At 37.6% G+C, this 27,059-nt stretch overlaps 1 protein-coding gene across 18 annotated transcripts in view; it reads left to right on the forward strand.

Annotated features, from left to right (window-relative positions):
* Positions 1 to 27,059, forward strand: part of ADAM22 (ADAM metallopeptidase domain 22) — a 215,335-nt gene that overhangs the window by 29,676 nt on the left and 158,600 nt on the right. For all 18 annotated transcript variants that reach the window (XR_015556176.1, XM_087448379.1, XM_087448555.1 and 15 more), the window contains exon 3: positions 3,997 to 4,073. Coding sequence is in view for 17 of the 18 variants with exons in the window: in XM_087448379.1 (XP_087304505.1) it covers positions 3,997 to 4,073 (77 nt within the window). In the remaining variant the exon portion in view is untranslated. The remainder of the gene's footprint in view (positions 1 to 3,996; positions 4,074 to 27,059) is intronic.

The following is a 27,059-nucleotide window of genomic DNA, read 5'->3' on the forward strand; positions in this document are numbered from 1 at the left end:
TGTTCCGAGACACTGCCATTGATGCTGTGTTAGTTTCCCATTGCTGCTGTAACACATTATTGCAAATTTAATGTCATAAAACAACAAAAGTTAATTTTCTTACAGTTCTGGAAGTCAGAAGCTCAAAATGGATCTTACAAGGCTGAAATGAAGGTGTTGGCAGGGCTGTGCACCTTCTGGAGGCTCTAGGAGAGACTTGTTCCTTGCTTTTTCCAGTTTCTAGAGACTTCCAGCATTTCCTGCCATGTGGCCTTTTCTTCACTTCATTCTAATCTCTATTTCCATCATCACATTTCCTTCTCTGACTCTGATCCTTACAAAACTCTGGTCTTATAGGACTGCAGTTTTATAAGCACCCTTGTGATTAGATTGGGCCCATCTGGACAATCCAGGATAATCTCCCCATCTCAGAGTCCTTAACTTAATCACATTGCAGAGTCCCTTTTGCCATGTGAGGTAACAAGTTCGTAGATTCTGGGGATTAGAGTGCGGGCATCTTTGGGGACCATTATTCTGTCTACCACAGATCCCTTCCAGTCATTCAGGTTGTCACCCAAATGTCATCTCCTCAGAGAGGCTTCCAGAACCACCTAGAACCCCATCTACCCTGGTCACCTGTTTACCCTTGTTTTGTTAAATCTGAGAATTGTGTGTTTATTTTCTAAATTTATTTTTTATTTAATTGTCCATTTTCTGTGATTTTATTTAATTGTCACTTTCTGTCTCCCTCCACTAGAAGATAAGCTCCACTAGAGTAGAAACATGGCCAGTCTTCTTCACCACCTTGTCCTTCAAATCAGAATAGTTTCCCGCACTTGGTAGACTTGGAAGATGTTTGTTGAATAAATTAATCTGTGTGTAGTCTAAGGAAGCCTGCATTACATTAAAACAATGTTAATATACTCCGGTTCCTATTACTATCAATAATGCAAACATTTTTTACTAAACAGCAGTTAAACATTCTGTCAGTAGATTTTCTTTTGAATTTAAGTAATGGATTTCTCCTTGGGACACAGATGAGATCAATAAAATAAAATACCAGATGTAAACTGAAGCTGCAGGAAAAAAGAAAATATAAGAATTAGACAGAATTGGGGCCGGCCTGGTGGTGCCGCGGTTAAGTGTGCGCGTTGCGCGTCGGCGGCCCGAGGGTTCACAGGTTCGCATCCCGAGCGTGCACTGATGCACCACTTGTCAAGCCATGCTGTGGCGGCGTCCCATATAAAGTGGAGGAAGATGGGCACGGATGTTAGCCCAGGGCCAGTCTTCCTTAGCAAAAAAGAGGATTGGCATCGGATGTTAGCTCAGGGCTGATCTTCCTCACCAAAAAAAAAAAAAATTAGAATTAGAATTAGTGCAAACAGTAAATATCCTGCTAAAAAACAATGGTACTGTTATCTTGATCCAAGCTGTAATCATGATACCATGATGCATAACATATGGCCTCTGCCCTGTTCACCACAATAAATGCTGAGAAAGAATGGAGAAGAGAGTGGTTCATTTTAATTGAGACATCAATTCTGGTAAGCAGAGCTTTCCTCAGGCTGTTCCCAAAACATGGTTGTTAGCACTTCAGGAAACTCAAAGAGCTTTTAGACAAAAGGAAAGACATTATCCATTGGCGTGGCATTAAGAACAACCGTGATGGAAGGACTACATTTCTATAAGCAGTTAATTTATAGCTGTTCAATTGTTGATCATTTATGCATCCAAGTGATTGATAAAACAAACTGTCAAATGAGTCAATCAGGAAATACTTATTGAGTACCTGATGCTGGTAGGTACTAAGGCCCTGATATCAAACTGACTGGTATTGAAGAGGAGGAGAGAAGGAAGCTGGAAGGAGTTGGAAAGACTTCGTGGAAGAGGGGTGCTTGGACTGAGTTGTGTCCCCTCCAAAATTCATGTGTTGAAGCCCTAACCCCTAATGTGGCTGTATTTGCAGATCCGGACTATAAAGAGACAATTAAGGTTAAAATGAGGTCATTAGAGTGGGCTCTACTCTGACTGATGTCCTTATAAGAAGAGAGAGAGATGCCAGGGGTGCACACACATAGGGAAAAGGCCGTGTTAGGACACAGGGGGAAGGTGGCCGTCTGCAAGTCAAGGAGAGAGGCCTCAGGAGAACCCAAATCTGCCAACACCTTGATCTTGGACTTTCAGCCTCCAGAACTGTGAGAAAGTAAATTTCTGTTGTTTAAGCCACCTAGTCTGTGGTACTTTGTTATGGCAGCCCTAGCAGACTAATATAAGGACGAACTTAATCTAAGTCTTGAACCATGGGTAGGGCCATTTCTGGGAAAAGGCCTTGATGAAGATCACTACCCAAGGGCCTGGTTCAGAAAAGCACTCAGCAGAAGTGTTGAATGAAAGCCACAGAAAATGTTGGAACGCACATAGCTTATTGAATTAAAGAGTAGAAGAGAGAACTGAGCATGAATGGAGTGTGGATGGGTCCCTGGGGGCTTGTGTGCCATTATATCTGGAATGGGGGAGGTGCTTGTGGAGGATCTTGGTATCTAGCGGGAGAGAGTTTGAATTTCATATTGCAGAAAATCTGGGGCTTACATTTGAGGTTTTGGTAAGGAATCAATTTTGGAAAGATCAGGGAGGATATGACCTGTGCCAGGTGTGGAAATGAAGAGTAAGGTGTGGCACCAAGAACTATCATAAAAAGAAAAGAAAAGCCAGAGTTTGGTGATAGCCTGGATGTTAACTGGGAAGAGTGAAGAATTAAGGTTGAATGGTTAATGAGGCTGAGAGGTATGCAGATAGTTCTTCATCCTTGGGGTTTCGTGAGGATTGGAATGTGTTAGCATCTGAAGTATGGGTTTATCCCACCCCTACTTCTTTTAAATACTTTAAACAGAAGAGTTATCCTTTCTTTGCAAAATCTTTACTATTATTAAGCTCTCTCCTTTCACCTAACCATAAGCTTATGGTGTGAAAATGCCAAGGATGATTGAGGTGCCCCTTATGCCCCACAGAATTCTAGGCTGTTCCTTTCTAAGACGCACTGGTTCTCGGGGAGCAGCAACATCATTTGCTTCACATGCTACATAAATAGTTGCTCGCATGGTTTTTATCTCTAAAATAGTGTGTGTTTGTTTTCACTGTTGAAATTATACGTATTTATTTTAGAAATTTTGGATACTATAGAAACATATAAGCAAGAAATTCAAATAATTCGTGGTCCTACTGCTTAGATATAGCTAATGTTAATATTTGGGGAGTCAAACAATAAATAGTTTTGCTTCCTCCTTTCTTTTCAGTTAACGCACATGATTATTCAATATGTTAATGTTATGGGTAAGACTGTATTTTTTTAGTTTATAGTCCTTTGTGAATTTCTCTGGGAGTTTCTAAAATGGCATAGGAAATAGTGATTTTTCTTTTCCAAGAAAATTTTGATAGGTAATATTTGCAGTAGATGGGCAGAGGTTTAATCTTGCTCTGAGGAGGATTTAGAAACCTCTATGGAATTATGTTTGGTAAATTAGAACTGAAATAGTATTTTTAAAGTACGTATTTGAAAAAAAAGTATATGTTTGAGATAGGATGAAAAAGGTTTTTTAGAGATTTAGATATCTTCCTTGTAAATAGATCATACTCGCCATATTATTTTACTCTTGAATTGAACTTATTTTCCCTATTTCTTTTTTAATGTACAAAGCTTAATGTTAAAGTAGCCAGTCATCTAATATAGAATGAAATGAATATAGTGCAGTCTTCTTGTAAATGGAATGTTTAGCCACTTGAGATAAACCAGAAAGGTAGGGCACTTGCCCTGCTTGATTAGGGGGTACTTTACTTCAGATTGGTGAATGCTTGGTTTCTGAGAAGGTGCAAATTTTACTTTATTTTCATTTAATCTCCATATTGAATTGGTTTTTTAATTTATGATATTATAAACCTCTTTGAATGATCATAAGAAATGCATATCTTCTAATTGTTATGGCTGAATAACAAATACCTTTTGTCTTTTTGCTGTTGCAGTTGACTCATGTTGACCAAGCAAGCTTCCAGGTTGATGCCTTTGGAACATCATTTATTCTCGATGTCATGCTAAATCAGTAAGTCTTTGTTGAGCTGCACTCAATTTCATCAGATACATGTTGAATCCACTTTCTTATCCTTCTGTAAAGTTTTGTTTTCTTACTATATTTTACTTCACCTTCCTGTATCAGTTAAATACTACAGTTAAAATTATTATATCTACTGACTGTAAGTTATAAAGTCTGGCAAACAGCAGGAGATGGCTATCCATTTGAAGTTGAACAGGTGTACCAGATTTAAGAATGTAAAGTGGCAGGCAAGACTTACTCCAATATTTTGCTTAGAATATATGTGGCCTAAGTTCCTATGAATGACAGTCAAATATGAAAGTAATACTTTGGGTATTAAAATATCTTTCTTAAGAATAGCAGAAAACAGAAAGTTACCCTTTTTGCTCAGTGATTCAGAGGTCTGGCTGCATGCATGATGTGTGATTCCTAATAATACCATTAGGTGCTTTGATTTGGGAGTTGATTTATGTGAGGTTTAGGGTACTGGGACTATTCTGTAACAGTATAATTTTTGAAATTGTCATTTGTCTACCTAGAATTTTAGATTTGGAAGTGGCTTTTGATAAATCACTGGATTTAATCTCTTCCCTTTGGGTAAGTGTAGTGTCTAATAAGTCTTACAGGACGTTTAGTTATCTGTTCACTTTTTTAAAAAAAGCATTTGGATCCCACTTCTTATCATGAGCAAGTGAGAAGAGACCAGGGCTGTGTCAGCCAGTGTTTCTGAGCTGAGCAGCACTGGCCCACAGCTTTGCTGAAATCAGCTATGCAACAGCTCAGGAAGAAAGTGTGAGGCCAGAAGGACAGAAAGGTAGACCAAGAGTGAGAAGTAGGGCCTAAGTTGTCTACACTGGGGAACCAGCTAGATGGAAGACTATGAGTTAATTTAAAAAAGGATGTAGGAGGCAGGCCTTAGAGCTGTGCTATCTGGATAGGTAGCCACTAGCCTCTTGTGGTTGTTTAAATTTAAATTAAGTAATTTAAATAAAGTCAAAAATTCTGTTTTTCATTTGCATTAGCCTCATTTCAGATGCTCAACAGCCATGTGTGACTAGTGGTTACCTTATTGGACAAGGCAGAACATTTCTATCATTGCAGAAAGTTCTATTGGACAGTGTTGCTTTAGAGATTTTTTGGGGGGAAGGGGCATGTATGAACTGATAGGTTACTGAGCTGGGTCAGTCAATATTGAGGAGGAGAATTCACTTCTTCCTTTTAGAATTCAGTCCATGTTCAATGGATTAATTTAATATTTAATTATACTAGTATCCTAATTTTTGTGGAATTATTTACAAAGTTGGGATAATACCAATTTTGTTGTGTTAATGCCTAAGCCATGCATTACTTTATTTTTTAATTTAACTGTCTCAAAGGTACATTTTGTAAGTAGCTCTCCCCTCTCCCCACGTTATTCTAGTTCACAAAAATTTAAATACTGAAAGCGTTGTGTTAGATGGAAATTGATAGTTTGGATGATCCAACAATAGGAGTTGTTTGTTCTTCGATCATGTGTATTTTAAAAATGTTACATAAATTGTATTTCTACTATGCTCATTAAAGTACAGTTTATTTCTTGTTTTTAAAATTAAGGCTTAGAACATATATAATTAAATGTTTTATACCATACTGTATTTTTTAACCTAATTTCATAGGGCAGGAGTAAGATTGTATTAATATGATCTGTATCTTATATTCCTGCTTGATATAAATACTCTGAAATTTACATGTTTAAGTGACTCATTTCAGTTTTTCAGCTACTTACATATTATAAAGTTTTAAAAAATTCGTTATAGAGGAATGCATGCTCCTTAGAAAAATAATAGAAAAGCAGAAAAACAATCTCACACCATTCCACCAGTTGGAGACTGATGGCCCTATTTTAAGTTGTAACCCTCTCTACCCTCACTCCCCTACCACCCTACTACCTGTTCTCCTCCCCTGCTGCATTTTTAAAATAATGTTCATCACCATTTAATATAAACATGTGAAATTGCCATTTTTACAGGTCAAAAAGTTCGACTACCAGCGTTGTCATATGGTCAATTAATACTCTGTATTTTAATGATTTATTTTGTTTATTGTCTTTTTCCTCCCACTAGAATGTAAGCTCCTTGAGGGCAGAGATTTTCTCTCCTTCACTACTATCTCCTTTGATCAGAATAGGTGCTAAATTCCAGGCTGGGAAGTCAGATTGACTGAGAAACTAGGAGCTGGAATTAGTTGGGAGACAGAGGATGACCAGATGACGGTGGAGGCTGTGAGTTGGGGAAGAGTAAAGCAGCGAAAAAGAAAAAGAGGATAAGTGTTTGGGACTAGCTTCTAAAAGCTGAGCTTATATATCTAGGTGTGATTTGGAAAGTCAGGCTCCTAGGTTTCTATTTCAATGACTCTTTCCCATCCCTCCTTTAAATCATTGTTATCGCAGATAGCCCCCCCTTGGTTTCTGGTTCCTGGCATTTGTAATGCATTGATTTTCAGTACTCAGACAAAGAAGGGATATTTATTCATGTCCATTCTGTCCAAACCACCTCACTTCCTTTGGAGAAATCTGAGCCCCAAAACATTCTGTTCCTGAAGGAGAAACACATGGCCACACTTATCAGAGCATGAAGCTTAGAATACTAAGGGTGAAGCAGCATTTCTTTTGCGATACTGGCAAGAACCTCCATTGGACATTTTTATTCTTAAAATTAGGAATTACAAAAAGTACAAAGGATAAAATAATAGCATAAATGGAGTTTCCTGGGCTGAGGAATATACAAAGTGCTTTTCTTTTTTTTTTTCTTGCGTGGGATCTATATTAAACATAGTGGCAGGTAGCTGATTTCTTTATGCTGTAAGACCTGGGATGATTTGATAACAAAGATTTTTTTTCTTATTTTTATGGAGAATGTTTTTATTTCATGGTTTCAGTTTGTATATTGTTTTGTGGTTGTGTTGGTTAAGGAGCAGGAAGGTGAAAATTTGAATATGTTCTTTAAAAGTTTTTTTTCTTATGAAGCAAGTCTAGGGCTGGGGAACAGATAGAGTTTTTTGTTGTTTTGTTTTGTTTTAAACTGGAGGCAAATTAAATAAGTCTATGTATAGCTGGCTTCCAGTTGCAGAATGGATCCAATAATACATATTTTTAGATTGGAATGGAAGGAAAAGTATCATTACATAATATTCCTTCCGAATGTTCAGTAAAACAAGATTATCTATAACCAAATTACACAAGATTTCAACCTTTGTTTTGTAACTTCTATGGGAGGCAGATAAAGAATATGGAATAGTTAAAAATGAAAAGCACAGCCAGTCCCTGTTTTGTCAAGGTTATGAAGGGTAGAAAGCAATTTCAGTTCCTTCAAGGGGTCACACTGTTGTGAAATTTCACTCTCTAGGGCAGATATATTAATAAAACCAAACATATGGCCTGGCCTGGTCAAACTAGTCCTAAGGCCACCTTTGACCTTTCCAGAGGTCAGCAACTGGTATTATACTTTATTGGGAAACGTTTCTCAGAAAGAAAAAGGCTCAATAAAGACATTTAACTATGTTATTGGAGCAATTCAAGCCAAGTCTTTTCCTGTAACTCTCTTTCCTCTTCTTCAAATAGTGGATAATTACACTGCCCGAAGCAATGCAAGAATATTGAAAAATTTCCTTTCAGTACTCCTTGATCCCTTTACAACAGGTGACCTCACAAAAACAAACCACACGCGTGCACACACACATACACCACACCTCACGTACTACACACACACACACACACACACCACACCACGCCACACCCCACACCCCACACACACCTACCACACAAGGAAGAGCAAATACTCCACGTGGACTGTGGTTGGTTTTTTTAGGATGTGAAACATATAATTATTACATATATAATTTGATAGCCTGTTTTTTGGAAGGGATTCTGTTGTACAACTCTCAGATCTTGGATGATCCAACTCTTCAATTTTGACTGTATTTTACAGATTCTCTCCCTTTATCTTCTTATTCAATACCAACAAAAATAGTTTTTCTCACTTATGATACTTATATCAGTCTCTTTTTTTTCCCTATTTCACAATGAGGGGTAGGGAGGACAACTAGGGACTCAAACGTGACAGCTGTCAGTAGATGGGATTGCCTGTGCAGCGTGGGAGGTGGTGTAGAGATGCATGGGGGGTGGGAGGAGAAGCAGGAGCAGGGTCAGACAAGGAACACCTAAATTCTGTTCAAAGGGGCAAGTCCAGTCTTAGGGAGTCATTTGCCAGTTAGGTACCTCTTGCTTGCTTTCCACTGGGACTCTAGAATTTGCAGGGAAAGTAAGAATCACAGTGGATAAAAGACAGTGTATGAGTTCAATTGAAGTTGAAATTTAGGTCTGGAAGAGTCTCATTTACTTAACCATGCTTCATTTACAGTGTGGTAAATAGAATGTTTACAGTGTGGATAAAAATAAGTGATGAGGATAATATTATAATTAAATGATTATGTTATGTGATGATAATAACATAATAGATCTCTCACTGTTATTAATAAATCTGTTAACTGAATATGTTGCTGTTTGACTAAGTTCATTGTGGTAAATATTTGTTTATATGTACATTTAATACAAAACTATTGTGTAGAAAACAAATGTGTATTGAATAGGCCTTATCAATAGGGATTCTTATCTTCATTTTATACACACACAATATATGTATATAAACATATGTATACCCATATGCATACACACACGTGTATATGTACAAAAACAAACACATACATGTATACATACATACATATATATGTACATACATATATAAATTTCTTAAGCCTCTAGTAACTGCTAACAGTTCTTCTAGACTCTGAAGACTTGGTAGAAACAAGGAAATAAGCTCCCTACTCTTAGGAAGCACATATTCTAGTCAGAAAGATAATGAACATGTTAACAAATAAAGTAATTTCAGAGAATGTCAGTGCCATTAATAGCAAGTGCCTGATGTGGAGGTGAGGGTGTTATTTAAGCAATGGTTATCAGTGACAGGCCATCTCTGAGGAGATGATGTTTGAACTGAAGGGGCACCCAGGCAGAGAGAACAGCATGTGTCAAGGCCCTGAGGCAGGGATAAGCTAAGCATGTTTGAGAGACAGGAAGATGACTTAGGAAACTGGAACAGGGTGAGCCAAGTGAGTTATTAAATGAAGTTGGAAAGGTAGAAGGACCCAAGTCATGCAGGGCCTTGTAGGCCGCAGAAAAGACTTTGGATGATAGTCTAAGCAGAGGCTATTGATTTTCTCCACACCATGTGTTGCATTATTCACTCCTTCTCCCACTGACTTATGATCTTTTATTCATCATATTTAGTTATTGTATATTTTAATGTCTTCTCAAAGCAATCTCTTCTGAAGATCTATTCATTAGTTACTGGGCCTAGTGTCACCGTACTATTGTAGCTTTATAAGTGTTTTAATGTCTAGCGTGGAAAACTTTCTCATTATTAGTTTTCTTTTGCAAAATTTCTCAGATATTTTTGCCTTTTCTAATATGTAAATGTAGAGTAATTTGTCACTCTCTTTTTGGGATTTTAATTGGACTGTCACTAAACCTATATTTTAATTTGGGAAAAGTATACATTTTATAGTATTGTCTTTCCATTAATGTCTCATTGTGTGTGTTTTTTTTTTTTAATTTAAGCATCTTTTTTGTCTCTCAGTAAAATTTAGTACTTTAGTTTTTATAGGTCCTGCACATTTCATGTAGAACATATTCATGGGAATTATATTTTTTGTCGCTACTGTGGGTATTTTTTAATCATATTTTATAATTAATTATTGGTGTCATTCTTAATTTGCTATTGGTTTTTCATTGTTTCTCTTGGGTTTGCTAGTTTGACAATAACATGACTGGAAAATCATGAGAGCTTTTTTTTCCTTTCCAAAATGATACTTCTTATTACTATTGCACACCTTAATGCTTTTTCTAGAAGTTCCTGAACTCTATTATTTGGTGATAAGAGCATTTTTGTCTTGGTTCTTTTGGTAATAGGAATATCTCTAGTATTTATTGTTAAGTAGAATGTTGATTATTGATTTTTGAGAGCTAATCTTTATCATGTTAAAGCAGTATTCCGTATCGTTTACTAATTTTTTTTTAAAGAATAGGTATTACATTTTACTGAATGCTTTTCTAGTCAATGCAAGTGAACGTATGGATTTTCTTATTTGACCTGTTGTGGTTTATTATATTAATGTTTCCTGTTATTAGAAATTATTCTTGACTGTAGAGGATAAACTCTGCTTTGTCATGTTGCATAGTTCATCGTTGTAGTCTGTGTGTTGCTGGCCTATCTAGTTGTGACTATAAAGTGGAATTACACCTCCTGTTTTTATCTAAATTATTATGGCACAAGCCCCTCCTGGCCTTCCTGCTGTAGATTACCTCCATCTCCAAGCATTTCCCTCAACTCTTTCTGAAATTTGTTCTGTGGTCTTTTATCTTCCCGCTCTCTATCTGCCTCTGGTAGAGCATCTGCAGTGACCGTCATGACAGCTGCTCTGCTGAGTACAGCTGCCCTCCACCAGTGATGGCTGCTAATATCTGCCAGGAGTGGTCACTCCAAGAACCCACAAGCCCAAACCATCCACAGGCCTTCTTGTAGTGGGTTGGTGCCACCACTGGGAGAGCACAGACATATCCTCTGCTCAGAGCCAGGCAGAGAAAAGGGAAAGTCTTTTCTTTCCCTGGTCCAGGGCACCTTGCATTCTGCCTCAAGGTGAAAAGCAGTGGGGACATCCATTCTCAGAAAGTGAAATTGGACCCCTACTCACAGAGTTATGATCTGACCTGACTCCCGTGTCTTGACGGGACCTTTCTCAAAGTCTGGGTTATTCAGTTTTAAACAGTATCCCATGTGGGATGCCTGCAGCCCAGAATACCAAATGCATTTCCTTGTCACAGTCTTTCCTGCTGCGTGAGGTGAAGAATATCAGGATTTCACAGCCTTCCTGCTTTAGCTCTAGCTCCTGATTTCCTCTGATCCAGTGCTTAGATGAGGGCAGACAGTAGTTTTCAGGAATGAGGCAGGCTGACAAACAACAAACATGTAGTGGCATAACTCTGCAGTTAGCACCTTGAGGAGAGTGTAATTGCTTTTCTTTCTGGTTCAAGTGTTCCCAAGAGTTCAGAGAACTCCACGGGTTTACTAGGCGGACCTGCCCCTCAAAAAGGGAGAGTTGACAATTGCAAATTCTAGTTTCCATTTTAGAGTGCTGCAACTGATTTTAAGGCAGTTTCTAGCTTAAAATGTTAAGATCCAGTCTCTTCAGGTACCCCATTACTAACCACTAAAATAGATTTACTCTTAAATTATTTAGAATTTTTACATCAACAATCATAAATGAGATTGGTATTAGTCTTTTTTTTTTCTTTCTATCCCCTGTTAGAAGCTGTGTAAAATGAACCTTTTTCACTTACAAAAATTCCCTGAAACATTATATTGTGTAGTATAGGAGTTATATACATATATTTTAATGTTTAAAAGTCCTTATCTTTATCCTGACTAGTCTTGCAACCCTCTTAAGAGATGTCTTTGATAAATATTTTTTTTTGATGGATATTGATGTATTCATCTACTTGTTTTTAAGCCACCTTTGGGAAATTGCATTTTCCCAAAGAATTGTCCACAGCATGGAGCGTTTCAGCTTTATCAGTATATATTTGTATGAGCTTTTTAAAAAATAATTTCTAAAATTTCTCCTGTACTTATTGTTATATCCTCTTTCTCAATGCTACTTTTATTTGTGCTAATCAAATATAACCTCAAATATAACATATAAACTTTTAGTAACATATTTATTGAATAAAATTAAACACTTTTGATTTAAAAAGTTTTTTTTGAAGTATTTTTACTTGTCATAAAATTCACCCATTTCAAGTTGTACAATTCAATGATTTTTTTTTAGTAAATTTAATCTGTGGTGGAACCATCACCATAAATCAGTTTTAAAACACTTTTCATTTCTCCAGTAAGATCCCTTATTTCCATTTTAACTTAATCCTCATTCCTATCTCCAGCCCCAGGCAGTCACCAATCTACTTTTTTATCTTTATAAATTTGCGTTTTCTGGACATTTCATATAAGGGGAATATGTGTTTTTGTGTCTGGCTTCTTTTATTTGGCATGTTTTGGAAGTTCATCTGTGATGTGGCATGCGTCAGTAGTTCATTCCTTTTTATTGTGGAGTATTATTTCATTGTACGAATATACCACATTGTGTCTATCCGTTCATCTGATGATGGGCATTTAGGTTCTTTCCAGTTTTTGGCATTTATAAATAATGCTGCTGTGAACATTCACATGCAAGTCTGTGTGTGAATGTAAGTTTTCATTTCTCTTAGGTAGACACCTAGAAGTGAAAACATTGGGTCATATGGTAGTTTTATGTTTAATTGTTTTGAGAAATGCTAAGCTGTTTTCCAAAGTGGACTTTTGTTTTTTTTAATGGTGCAGTAACAGCTGTTTTTCTATAAGTTCTATTTTGCAGGAGGGATGGTGTCAAGTATAAATAGTTGCTAAGCTTTCAGGGTTTCAGTTCCATGTCCATTGAAAGTCTGGAAAGAGTTCCGTACTTCTCATGGTTATGATCTTATGCTATTTGATTCATAATAAAACTCTACTTTTGAAATATATATTGAAGTTTTGACACTTTTTAAGGCATCAGATTCTGCCAATGGTAGAATACCCTAAGGAACTTTATATAGACCTCACATATACCTTAGCTGAAGCATATTTCATTTCCTCTTATTTGTTCTAAGTTGAAAAGTGTTAGTTTTAAACTGGGAATCCTAAAACTGGACATTATAACTTCCTCTTACAGGCAGAAAGTCTCCTGGACTCAGCCCAGGGTGGCCTTGGTTGTTAGTGGGACAGCCCTTGGCTGCAAAGCCCAGAGCAAAAGGCAGTTGTGTTGGAAGGCACTGGAAGGTCCATTGGATATGTCTGGCAAAGGGCTAGAAAGTGATCCAAGGCAGAGACCAATCCTAAAGCTAAGATATGAAAAATTGTTTTGGAAGGGGCATCTGCAAGGAATCCTAGAGCAACAGGACCCTAGGGTCTGGAGCCATTTATAGGCTCCAGAAGGCCAGACTCATGGGTGAGGAGGAAGCTGGGCAAGGCTTAAGTCAGCCCTTTTACAAGGATAGATGAGAGCTGAGCAGAGTGGAGTCAGGTCCCTGTATTCCTTCGGATTACCAGTTTAAGCTTTCTGCTTTCTGGTTTGTTTTTTCAAGTACAGACACATTGTCTTTCATCTGATTGTTTAATATGACCTTGAGATGTTTGTAGCATTACCTGCTCTTTTAATAGGGGAATCTGGAGATTTCAGCACACTTATGAGCATACTGTTTACATTATACATAAAGTAATTACAGAATTATTCAATAAAACCAAGACTATTTATGATCTTTAGTTTTTCAAGGAAAATATCATATAAATACTATTTTTATAGTTAAAATGATTACTGTATATTTTTGTAATTTTATTTATTTATTTATTTATTTATTTTTCCCCCAAAGCCCCAGTAGATAGTTGTATGTCATAGCTGCACATCCTTCTAGTTGCTGTATGTGGGACGCGTCCTCAGCATGGCTGGAGAAGCGGTGTGTCGGTGTGCGCCTGGGATCTGAACCCGGTCCGCCAGCAGCGGAGTGCGCGCACTCAACCACTAAGCCACGGGGCCGGCCCAACTGTATATTTTTGAATTACAGGTTTATTTAGATGAGTTGAAAATGTAATTTACTAGATACGGTAAATACTTCTAATGTGCAACAATGCAACTTGCAATAAATGTTCTTGCATAATTGCATAGAACCTCTTTTGAGTTTTTACCGTGATTGGGAGACATGTTGAAGATTGAATTGTCAGAGCTCAGTGCTGTTTTTCTCCCAAGTGCCAAATTATTGAACTCTGCTAAATTATCTAGCAGTGAGAGTGGTACGCGCCAACCACAGGGGACTTGGCTAGGTATAGCAAATTGAGTTCCCTAGTCATATTTAATATAATTTAAGTTTATGATATGGCTGTTAAAATATTGGCTGAACAAAATCTTTGCAGGTTAAGAGACTCAATTTACAGAACAAGGACACTTGTTCTGTAAAAGCACTATTTGTTTTCTAGTGAAGACTATGTCTTAGAGTGAGGTCTGAGGTACGTACTTACCCAGGTGATACCGTCTACATAGAGCTAGCTTGTTGCTCTTTGTGTCTGGAATATTTCTCTCACACATACAAAAAATATATATCAATCTGTTATTGTACACTCTGAATATATGTATATTTTCTCACACTTCACCTGTTGGCATATGTTCTCAGCCAGTGAGACCTGATGTGGTGCATTGTACTGCACCCTCTTGTCCCAGGATTAACTACAACCATTCTCAGGCAGGGAGTGTGGCCACGATATCCTCAGGTGACTCTTGTATGTTGTCTAAACTTGAACAGTTTTGACCTATAATGGTATAAAAGTGATAGTGCTAGATATACTACGAAGAAACAAAGATCAACAGCCTAGTTATTAAAATGAAAGTTTTTCAGAGGCTCCAGGATCTTCCTGGAAACTGGTAGAGGATAAAGATCAGCTTGAACTTCCTTCAAGGAAATGGTCCCAGAAGCATAGGATAAGAATCCACAGGCACCATGGTTTGATGTTAGAAAGGGGTCATGAATATTGTTGCAGCCTGGTGGCTAGTCACAGTTATATGGACGGTATCTAGCAGGAATTATACCTGGGTGCCTGTTATAAAGCTGTGTGATTTGGAGAGAAAGGCACTGTGATGCTCCTCTCTGAGGACTGTGCTGGAACAACACTCTGTAGCACCCATTCAGTTAGTGCACTCCCATTTGCTGGACCACATCCCTGGCTCTCAGGGATTAAAAAATTAGAAACTTGTCTTACGCTAGGATACATATTAGGTTAATGTTTTATGGCAATATATTTGCATATTAATTGAATATTTTAATGCATCATATTTAAATATTTTGTTTTAAGAAAACCTTACTGATGATGACTTACTGCAATAATTAGCTCACCTTAACTTCAATTTTATCCAATTTAGACATGTTGGAGAAGTGAGGCCAAGAGAGGCCTAGAATATGTACAGTCTCTCTTGAGGTTATTCTTTGTGCTGCCTTGGTCTTTTCTCTTCCCCTGCTTCTCAGAGGGTCAAGTGTCCTTTTCAGCAGGTAGAAGCAGCAGATGGGCCTCTTCTATTCACAAACACACATTTCCCTCTCCAGTAGACGTGATAAAATAGCTCTGTTACAACTTCCCTTTAGTCCAGTCTAGAGAATTTAGCTTCCCCAGTGTATTCTTTTAAAAGATAAACTATAGTTGCAGAAACAAAAATGGAAGATTTTCCTGAAAAAAATCGGTTTCTTGTATTCTCTCTGCTAATGTCTCAAGGGAAGAAGAATTAGCAAATGAATGATTAATCCTACTGTTTGCTTATGCTTTATTTCCAGAGTCAAAAGTTAAAAACAGTCAAGCTTTATACCTCACTCAGATGTGTTTCCACATGAAATTTTAATTTTGAGTCTATAAGGTGAAGTATAAGATACAGGTTATTTCAGTGAACTTAGGAGATACCATCAGGCTTTCATTTATGAATGGACTCTTTAATCAAAACATCCCTTGGATAAAAAATAACAGTTATGACAAGTTTTCATGTATATTAAATAGAAACAGATGGAAAGTTTAAATAACGAATTTTTAATCCTGACTTGTTTTTGCCAGATGATTAGTTTAAAAAAAAAAAGGAAAGAGAACAAGGGAAAGTTGATATAAAGAATTCAAAGAATTTAAATTTATGTAAAATCTATTGTACATCCAGAGGACCAGTATGGACTGAGCATAATCTTTTATACAGTCTATATTTATAATGTTATATAGTAATAATTTTTATTCATAATGTTTGGCCTGGAGACTCAAAGATCCTGAAATCTCTTCAGATACAGAAACAAAAAATTAGACTATTTTGTGTACAAATGTATTCAAATATAGTATTATTCTCCTTTACATGCTATACCCTGTTTAATAGAAAACTAATTACATTTATTTTTCTTTGCTACTGTTATTAACATTGTTGTCAGAGATAATATATGATTTTAAAAAATGAACTCTCTGTATTCCAATTCAGTACATTAATGCTGATGGTTACTTGTGTGTGACTTGAAACTTGAAGGTATCAGAAGAGAATTTATTTTATACTGCTTGCTCATTTGTTCGTTTATTTAGTCATTCACTCATATATCCATCCATCAAACATTTATAGAGTACTCACCACATGCTGGACGCTGTTGGATTTGGGGATAGAGATATGAAAAGACAAGGACCCTGTCCCCAAGAACGTGACAGCCTAGTCGGGGTAGAGAAGTAAACAATGATGGACAGTGTGTGAAAGGGCATAACACAGGCATGAACAATGATACTGAGAGTGTGATGGAACTTTATTGAAGATATTTATTGATAATTTTTCTTGAAGATATTTATTGATAATTTTTCTACAGACACCAACCCTTGTTTGCTAATTCTACATTTTTACATTATGACTGATTAAAACTCTTATTATTGAGATATAACATACATAGTCAATAGTCCAAGTAACATATATGAACAATTAAAAAATATTATAAAGAGAATACCAGTGTAACCATTACCCAGGTATAGAACAGTACCAGCATCCCCCAAACCTGCAGTATACTCTTTCCCTCCCTACCACTGGCAACAGCCACCCTGACTTTTGTGATATCATTTCAGTGATTTTCTTTATAGTTTTATTACATATATATGCATCCCTAAACACGAAGGTACATCTCTCTCTCTTTTAAAAAATTTGAAAATGTAGGGTGGACTTGTGGATTTTTATTCGATGTTTACATTCAATTACAGTCATTATTCTTTGTGATCCTCAAATTGTCCCAAAGTTGGTAGAGGGAACCCTGTCATTTTGGTTCCCGTGTCCTGTTGACATGACTCCATTAATCTTTAAGTGCTTCTTTGCTTTCTGGGACAAGAAGAAAACCTTCTTGCCTTCTGGGACAACCAGGTTCACTTTTTTACTTTAGAACTGATTTCTGTTTTTTTATGGTGACTAGTTTATAGATTGATCCTTGTTTTCATTTGGCAATTTCAATTGTATATCATGTTATTCCATAAAAAAGTCAAAGACTAACAGCTGTCACTTAGTCTTAGTTTCAATCAAATATTGAACCAACACACAAATCAATGACAAAAGCATTCCAATTACCTGTCTTTTGAAAGTGAAATGTAGGTAAATATAGGATCTCAGGTATAGCTTCTTTCAGAACGTCATGCTAGTTAACCGTAGTGGGGGTGAGGTGATAATCAGGATTTTAAAGACACGTTACAGTTCTAAGGGGATGAGTTCTCAATATCTTCAAGGCTGAAACAATCAATTAAAAAAGAACTACATTTGTTTCCCTCCCCACTAGTGAAATTCTTAATATCTTTTTCTCTTCCAACAAAAAGAGATTTGATTGGAGATCTGTAAACCCTAATCAGATTCAGCTCAGATCTGGGAAATGATCTCAGTGTTCCGGGGGCTTGTGACCATGTGGAGGAAACAGACCCCTCTCCGGTGATCTGTAGTGCAAGGTGAGCAAAGCTGATTCTGGTGGTATCAACCCAGGGAGAGAATGAACAATCTTGCGTGGTAAGGGGCTTTTCATAAAACTTCACAGAAAAATTCATTTTTTTCCTGAGTTTTAAGCTGTGTAAGATTTTGCTGGGCAAGGATTATCTAAAGCAGAGAAAAGAGACAGGACAATGATATGGTGATGTGAACGTGCCTCTGGATGAGAAAACAAAGGAAAATTGATATAAAAAATTTAAAGAATTTAAATTTCACTAAAGTAACATCTATTGTATATCCAGAGGACCAGTATGGACTGGGCACAATCTTTTATACAGTCTGTACAGTAATAATTTTTATTCATAATATTTGGCCTAGAGCACTCTAAACTCCTGAAATCTCTTCAGAAACAGAGACAAAAAATTGTTATATAACGTTCAGGGAGCCCGGGAAAGCTGGGGGACCAAGCTGCTTTGTGAAGTTGGGGCCTGGCAAGTCAACCCAAGTGGGTTCTTGATTGCCGTGCTAAATGATGTGGACTTGATCTGTTGGTAATGGAGGACTGTCAAAGTGATTGAGTCTTAAAATCAATAGTACTGTTTTCAGAAGATAACTTTGATATTAGTATGGAAATTTGATTAATCTTGTAAACAAAAACCTGGTATGTTTTGAGCAACTTAATAAGAAGCTTTCTTTTATTCTCAAAATAATTCCTGAATCCCAAAGGTAGTATTACTTTTTAGGTCTATCACAGGTGGTGATTTTACTTATTTGTATTGTGAAATTATTTTCCTATGGCAAATTTTGATAATGAATTAGGATGCTTTGGGCTAAAAGTGGTAGAAAAGTCTGACACAAAAAATCTTACATAATAGGAGATTATTATCTCACATGACTGTAAATCCAGAGGCTGGGCAGCCCCAGGTGTGACTCCAGCTCTGCTGCTTTGCCATTCTCGTGTCCCGAAGAGACAGAAAGACCACCTCCTCCTCTGTCCCACTGTAGGGAACCAGGAAAGCTTTTTACGGAAACTTGCAAAGTCTTGTCCAGAATTGGGTCAAACTTCCTGCTAAAACAATCCTTGGAAAAGGAATAGGTATCTCTGTGATTAGTTGATATTAATCAGGATCACCCTGGAGCTGGGGTGAGTTCCTCTCGCCCTGTTATATGGGAGAAGGGAGGATCTCTGACCCATTCAGGATTCTGTTAGCTAGTGGCATGTGGGGTGGATATTGGAGAGATAGCCAACAGGGTCTGCCAACGAGAGCTTTGGATAAAGGTGACCTTCAAAGAATAGATTGGAGTGCTATTGCCATATTACTGCTGAGTTTGATTCCCAGACTTGCTGAAAGGAGAACCCTCTCATCTTCTAAATACACACCTTTTTATACTTGATCCAAGAGGGGCTTCCTTTTATCAAAACTTAATGAGTTATATGACAGTAAAACCTGAGAATTCTTAATGAATTTTATTCATTGGCTTTTGTAATCCTGTGTACATCTTGTTGTGCAAATCCACTGAGACCCTGTAATAAATTGCTTTAAAATTTTTTCATTTTCTTAACTTTTGCTGTAAGTGGCTGAATAATCAGATTAGAAGTATCAGATGTCAGGTTGCCCAAGAATACTGTGAAATGCAGCCCTCCCGCTGCCTGACTCTGGACCCCACCTGAGCCAATAGCTTCCCTCTGTAGGAAAGTCGATATGCCTCAGGCCTTTCCAGCCCTTGTTGTACCCTTTCCATCACCTTACCCATCGTGTGCTTTCTGTCCAGCCCCCTGCTGGGTGGTCACCCAGCTACCCTGTTCCTGTTAATTCCCTGTTGTCTGATAAATTGTTCTGTGATGAGGTGTTCACTGGTTCTAGTCCCCTGCTTAGTCCATGTATATGACCTTTTTAGAGGTATTCCTGCCTCTTTGTGGTAACTCCAAAGATTGATTCTAAAAGGTGGTATTTCAGACAAGCTAGGAAGACAGGGAAAGATTTTGAGCACAGTGATGTCTCTTAATTTTCACTGCACAAAAAGCATGATATGTACGGAACTAACCCTACTCAAAGGATGATTTGAGCCCATGAACCCAGATTTACACCAGACTTCACTGAGAGATTCTGAATCCTCAAGCAGTAAAGATTTAGAGAAAGAACAAAATCAAACCATCTTAATCGTGAAAGCTTCTAAGTTTTCTGGTATAAATAACATAATAAAAAAAACCCTCTTTTTTTTTTTTAATTTTTTGTTTATTGCAGTAACATTGGTTTACAACATTGTAAAAATTTCAGGTGTACATCACTACACCTCCACTTCTGCACAGATTACATCATGTTCACCACCAAAACACCAACTACAACCCATCACCACACACATGTACCGAACCATCCCCTTCACCCCCCTCCCTCCCCCCCTCCCCCCCGGCAACCACCAATCCAATCTCTGTCCCTATGTGTTTGTTTATTGTTGTTATTATCTACTACTTAATGAAGGAAATCATACGGTATTTGACCTTCTCCCTCTGACTTATTTCACTTTGCATTATACCCTCAATGTCCATCCATGTTGTCACAAATGGCTGGATTTCATGGTTTCTTATGGCTGAGTAGTACTCCATTGTGTATATATACCACATCTTCTTTATCCATTCGTCCCTTGATGGGCACTTAGGTTGCTTCCAAGTCTTGGCTATTGTGAATAACGCTGCAGTGAACACAGGGGTGCATGTACCTTTACAAATTGGTGTTTTCAAGTTCTTTGGATAAATACCCAAGAGTGGAATAGCTGGATCATATGGTAGTTCTAACCTTGATTTTTTGAGGAATCTCCATACAGTTTTCCATAGTGGCTGCACCAGTTTGCACTCCCACCAGCAGTGTATGAGAGTTCCCTTCTCTCCACATCCTCTCCAACACATGTTGTTTCCTGTCTTGTTAGTTATAGCCATTCTGATGGGTGTCAGGTGATATCTCATTGTAGTTTTGATTTGCATTTCTCTGATAGTTAATGATTTTGAACATCTTTTCATGTGTCTGTTGGCCATCTGTCTATCTTCTTTGGAGAAATGTCTGTTCAGGTCTTTTGCCCATTTTTTAATTGGGTTGTTAGTTTTTTTGTTGTTGAGATGCATGAGTTCTTGATATATTTTGGAGATTAAGCCCTTATCAGATGTATGGTTTGCAAATATCTTCTCCCAATTGTTAGGTTGTCTTTTCATTTTGTTGATGGTTTCCTTTGCTGTGCAGAAGCTTTTTAGTTTGATGTAGTCCCATTTGTTTATTTTTTCTATTGTTTCTCTTGCCCGGTCAGACGTGGTGTTTGAAAAGATGTTGCTAAGACGGATGTCGAAGAGCGTACTGCCTATGTTTTCTTCTAGAAGTTTCACAGTTTCAGGTCTTAAATTCAAGTCTTTAATCCATTTGGAGTTAATTTTTGTGTATGGTGTAAGGTAAGGATCTACTTTCATTTTTTTGCATGTGGCTATCCAGTTTTCCCAACACCATTTGTTGAAGAGACTTTCTTTTCCCCATTGTATATTCTTGGATCCTTTGTCAAAGATTAGCTGTCCATAGATGTGTGGGTTTATTTCTGGGCTTTCGATTCTATTCCATTGATCTGTGTGTCTGTTTTTGTGCCAGTACCATGCTGTTTTGGTTACTATAGCTTTGTAGTATATTTTGAAATCAGGGAGTGTGATACCTCCAGCTTTGTTCTTTTTTCTCAGGATTCCTTTAGCTATTCGGGATCTTTTGTTGTTCCATATAAATTTTAGGATTCTTTGTTCTATTTCTGTGAAAAATGTTGTTGGAACTTTGATAGGGATTGCATTGAATCTATAGATGGCTTTAGGAAGTATGGACATCTTAACTATGTTAATTCTTCCAATCCAAGAGCACGGAATATCTTTCCATTTCTTTGTGTCGTCTTCAATTTCTTTCAGAAATGTTTTATAGTTTTTGGTGTACAGATCTTTCACCTCTTTGGTTAAGTTTATTTCTAGGTATTTTATTCTTTTTGTTGCAATTGTAAATGGGATGGTATTCTTAATTTCTCTTTCTGCTACTTCGTTGTTAGGGTACAGCAATGCAACAGATTTTTGTATGTTGATTTTGTATCCTGCAACTTTACCATATTCGTTTATTACTTCTAAAAGTTTTCTGGTGGATTCTTTAGGGTTTTCTATATATAAAATCATGTCATCTGCAAATAGTGACAGTTTCACTTCTTCCTTTCCAATTTGGATCCCTTTTATTTCTTTCTCTTGCCTGATTGCTCTGGCTAGGACTTCCAGTACTATGTTAAATAGGAGTGGTGAGAGTGGGCATCCTTGTCTGGTTCCTGTTCTTAGAGGGATAGCTTTCAGTTTTTCACCATTGAGGATGATATTAGCTGTGGGTTTCTCATATATGGTCTTTATTATGTTGAGGTACTTTCTTTCTATACCCATTTTATTCGGAGTTTTTATCATAAATGGATGCTGTATCTTGTCAAATGCTTTCTCTGCATCTATTGAGATGATCATGTGATTTTTATTCTTCATTTTATTAATGTGGTGTTTACGTTGATTGATTTGCGAATGTTAAACCATCCCTGCATCCCTGGAATAAATCCCACTTGATCATGGTGTATAATCTTTTTAACGTATTGTTGTATGCGATTTGCTAGTATTTTGTTGAGGATTTTTGCATCTATGTTCATCAGTTATATTGGCCTGTAATTTTCTTTTTCTGTGTTGTCCTTGTCTGCTTTTGGTATCAGGGTAATGTCAGCTTCGTAGAATGAGTTAGGGAGCTTCCCCCGCTCCTCAATTTTTTGGAAGAGTTTGAGAAGGATAGGTATTAAGTTTTCTTTGAACGTTTGGTAGAATTCACCAGGGAAGCCATCTGGTCCTGGACTTTTATTTTTGGGGAGGTTTTTGATTACTGTTTCGATCTCCTTACTGGTGATTGGTCTATTCAAATTCTCTACTTCTTCTTGTTCCAGTGTTGGAAGGTTGTATGATTCTAAGAATTTATCCATTTCTTCCAGATTGTCGAATTGGTTGGCATATAGCTTTTCATAGTATTCTCTTATAATCTTTTGAATTTCTGAGGTGTCTGTTGTAATTTCTCCTCTCTCATTTCTGATTTTACTTATTTGTGCCTTCTCTCTTTTTTTCTTGGTGAGTCTAGCTAGAGGTTTGTCAATTTTGTTGATCTTTTCAAAGAACCAGCTCTTGGTTTTATTAATGTTTTCTATTGTTTTTTTGGTCTCTATTTCATTTATTTCTGCTCTGATTTTTATTATTTCCCTTCTTCTACTGATTTTGGGCTTTGTTTGTTCTTCTTTTTCCAGTTCCTTTAGGTGCATTGTTAGATTGTTTATTTGAGATTTTTCTTGTTTGTTGAGATAGGCCTGTATCGCTATAAACTTCCCTCTTAGAACCGCTTTTGCTGTATCCCATAAATTCTGGCATGTAGTATTTTCATTTTCATAAAAAAAACCCTCTTTTTATAAAAATTATTTGAGTATTGTGTTAATTGAAGTCAGTTTCACAGTGAAAATGGTTGATTGTCATTCTTCAGCCAGACTTTGTCTGTGGAGATCTGGTATCCTGTTGTCACTTGAATAATCCTTTTCCCCCATTACTTTCTGCCTCTCTGGATCTAATTTTGATGTGGAGCTAATTCATATCTCTTCTTTAAAAATTTTTTTTTCTGACCCTAGTCCCACGCTGATTCCTCTTCCAAAGCTTGTGGTTCCGATTGTAACAGACGACAAAGCTTACTAGAGGTCACAGAAAACCCCAGTTCTCACTTTGGTATGTACCTTGCATTTAAAGTGCATAATCACATAGACTTCATAATTAGAATTTATTATGTGACTAGATATTCTTCAAAGCCAAAGTGGTGAAATGGCTTTGAAACAGCCCTCTGGCAGTGGTTTTTTTAAAGGCCTTTTAGTTAACTAGTAACACATGGCTGTGGATATGAGTACCAGAGGATTTTAGAGAAATAACAGATGTGGATTTATTCCTCCCTTTGCAAAAATGATCTTGGGAATTGCAGTGCCTGGTTGGAGAGGCTTAGGGTTTTCTCTCATGTAAACTGTTGATTGCTACTGGGCAGTGTCCAGAAGGGCTCTTCTCACAGACCATAAACTAGCCTGCAAACCCACCCTCCCAAGGACATCTTACCTTTTGTGGTAGGTTATCCCAGCCGTGCAAAGTTAGTTTCTGCGTTAATGTCTTCCTCATTAACAGTTTTCCTAGCCTGGTGATGTCAACTCTGGCTGCATATTACAATTATCTGGGGAGTTTTAAAAACTACCAATACCTGGGCCCCATCCTAGACTAACTAGTGCCATGGTTTCCCAGTATGGTCCCTGGACCAACAGCATCCACATCATCTGGGATCTTATTAGAAACTGACATTCAAGATCCTCACCCAGACCTACTGAATCAAAACTTCTGATGGGGTGGGACCCAGGAAACTGTTTTAACAAGCCCTGTGGGTGATTTTGGTGTATGTTCAGGTTTGAGGACCACTGATCTTGTGTTTTTTCCTCTGACATTCACCTCCTGCCATCAGTTTCTCCTCACGATCTTGATATAGTCCAGACCCTACCCGTGTACCTATGTGCCACCCATCCCCTTGCATATATTCCAAGAGGAACATTTTTTGTTTAAGATTTAGTTAATAAAAAACTATTCTCACTCATATTATAAAGATAATGTCTTCTGGATAAATCTTGTTGAAAACTATGACCAGTTTTTTGTTGTTGTTGTTGTTGTTGTTGTTGTTTTTAATATGCTTGGCTGTTACAAATTAGGTCGAAGAAGACTTCCTACTGGGCCCTGTATACCTTTCTCTGACTTGAGGTATTGTATTCTTGCGCTGGAAAATTGTGAATTAGCCACTTACTCAGTCACCATGAGTTTATTTTACAATAATAGGGACATGGCCATGGCACCAGGTTACTTGGGAATTTAGATCCAATAGTAGGTAGGCATGACTTTCCAGAAGTTCACTATATAATAGGAGAGAAAAGGCAGCACAACAGGAAACCCTGGATAGCGAATGTGCTGGTTGGCTGGCTGATGTACTGTGCTTCCTGCAGGAAGTATTACTGGGGCTTGAGGGATCAGTGCAAAAGTTTGTATAGAAAAAGATTTAGCCTATAAATTCTGGGATAGCAGTTACTTTGTATTTGTTGTACCAGTGCTAAGTGTTTGATTAATGGTTCCTGTACCAACAGAGAGGCAACGTAGCCACATAGCCACTTGGTTAGCAGCATAAAATTTGTAGCTAGACTGCCTGGGTTTAGCATGCCAGTTGCTAGCTGCGTGACCTTGGGCAAGTCAGTTAACTGCTCAGTGCCTGGATTTCTCCACCTGTAAAATAGGGATGGTAACATAGGGTGTTCTCATAGGGTGGTTGGCAGATTAAATGGATTAATGTATGTGAAGCACCCAGAACAGTGCCTGGCATATAGGGGTGCTCAGTAAGTGTTCAGTTATTATTGGCTAACACAGGCATTTTCCTTTAAAGAGTTGCTGTGAGGTCACCTGTCTTGAAGGGACTGGCTAACTTTGAAACCTTTAGGACTTAAGGGGAGTTAGGCATTGGGATTACTATTGGAGTTTTAAAAAAAATTTTAAGCATATATAACAAGGTTTTAGTGAAAGTTCCAAAGCCTTATTAGTATTTATTAACTTGGTAAACTCACTAAACATTTAACTAACAGAAATAAAATGTTCTGATTCCCTTCCCTGCAATTATGAAACCCCCAAAGCTCTGAGAACAGAAAGATTTTGTAAATTTGCAGCAACTCATTTGACATTAAAAACCTCACTTGAATGAACACATATTAGTTTTGTGTTGCTGCCGTAACAAATTACCCTAAATATAGCAGCTTAAAACAACACAAATTGATTTTCTCACAGTTTCCATGAGTCAGAAGTCCAGCTCAGCTGGATCTCCGGCTTAGAGTCTCACAGGCCTCAATCAAGGTGTCATCTGGGCTGTGTTCCTTCCTGGGGGCTGGGGGGGAAGAATCTACTTCCAAGCATTTTTAGGTTGTTGGCAAAATTCAGTTCTTTGAGATTATAGGACTGAGGTCCCCACTTCCTTGCTGGCTGTTGGCCATGGATTGTTCTTCTAGAGGCTGCCCGCATTTCTTGGCTAGTGGCCCTCTTCTTCCGTCTTCAAAAGCAGCAGTGGCCGGTGAAGTCCCTCTCAGGCTTTGAATCTCTGTGACCTCCCCTTCTGCCTCATCTTTTCTCTGCCATCCTCTTCTACCATCTCTCTCCAACTGACTCTTCTGCTTTCCTCTTCTGCTTTCAGGGCTCCTATGATTACATTGATTCCACCTGGATAATCAAGGCTAATCTCCCTATTTTAAAGTCAGCTGATTAGTAACCTTAATTCCCTCTGCAAAGTCTCTTCATGTAGTACCTAGATTAGTATTTGATTGACTAACCAGAGAATGCGAATCTTGGGGGACATCTTGAGAATTGTGTCTATCACAATGCGTTAGACTATTTAATAGTCTTTATCCCACTTGGTGTGACTATCATTTGGTACAGAAATATCAATATATTTGATTATAGGTTATTCTTGATCCTGCTGGAAGCTCTGTGTAATATATGATATATGCACATTGTTACCTTTCTAAAACTAAAAAATTTCTCGGGCCGGCCCCGTGGCTTAGCGGTTAAGTGCGTGTGCTCCGCTGCTGGTGGACCGGGTTCGGATCCGGGCGCACACCGACACACCGCTTCTCCGGCCATGCTGAGGCCCCGTCCCACATACAGCAACTAGAAGGATGTGCAGCTATGACATACAACAATTTACTGGGGCTTTGGGGGCGGGAAAAATAAATAAAATAAAATCTTTAAAAAAATTTCTCAACCCCAAAACACATCTGGCCTCAAAAGTTGTTGAAGGGATTGTGGATGTGTTATAAAAAGTTACTGATGGGTGGGCAAAATTGATGAAGAGACTCAAGAGGTACAAACTTCTAGTTACAAAATAAGTCATAGGGATGTAATATACAACATGTTGTGAATATAGTCAATAATATTGTAATGCATATTTGATGCATATAATGCATCAGTATTACAGATAAGAAGAGAAAGGATGGCAGATAACATTTATCAAACACTATACTATTCACTTTACACACAGTCACATAACAAGTATGTGTGTGTGTGTAATTTAATCCTTACAACCTGTGTAGGTTGTTATGTTTCCATTTTACATGTGTTAGAATCAAGAATCAGGGAGACTGAGTAAACTTGCTCAGGGTCACATGGCTAGTCAGTGTGGAACTGGAATTTGAACTTGGTTCTGACTTAGTCTGCTTTCTCCATTCATCAAGGAAGCATCTCTTTGGAACCAGATCTGGAGTTTAAACCCTAGT

Source organism: Ceratotherium simum, chromosome 1, assembly GCF_057802395.1.
Source record: "Ceratotherium simum simum isolate JZ-2026a chromosome 1, ASM5780239v1, whole genome shotgun sequence".
Lineage (NCBI taxonomy): Eukaryota > Metazoa > Chordata > Mammalia > Perissodactyla > Rhinocerotidae > Ceratotherium > Ceratotherium simum.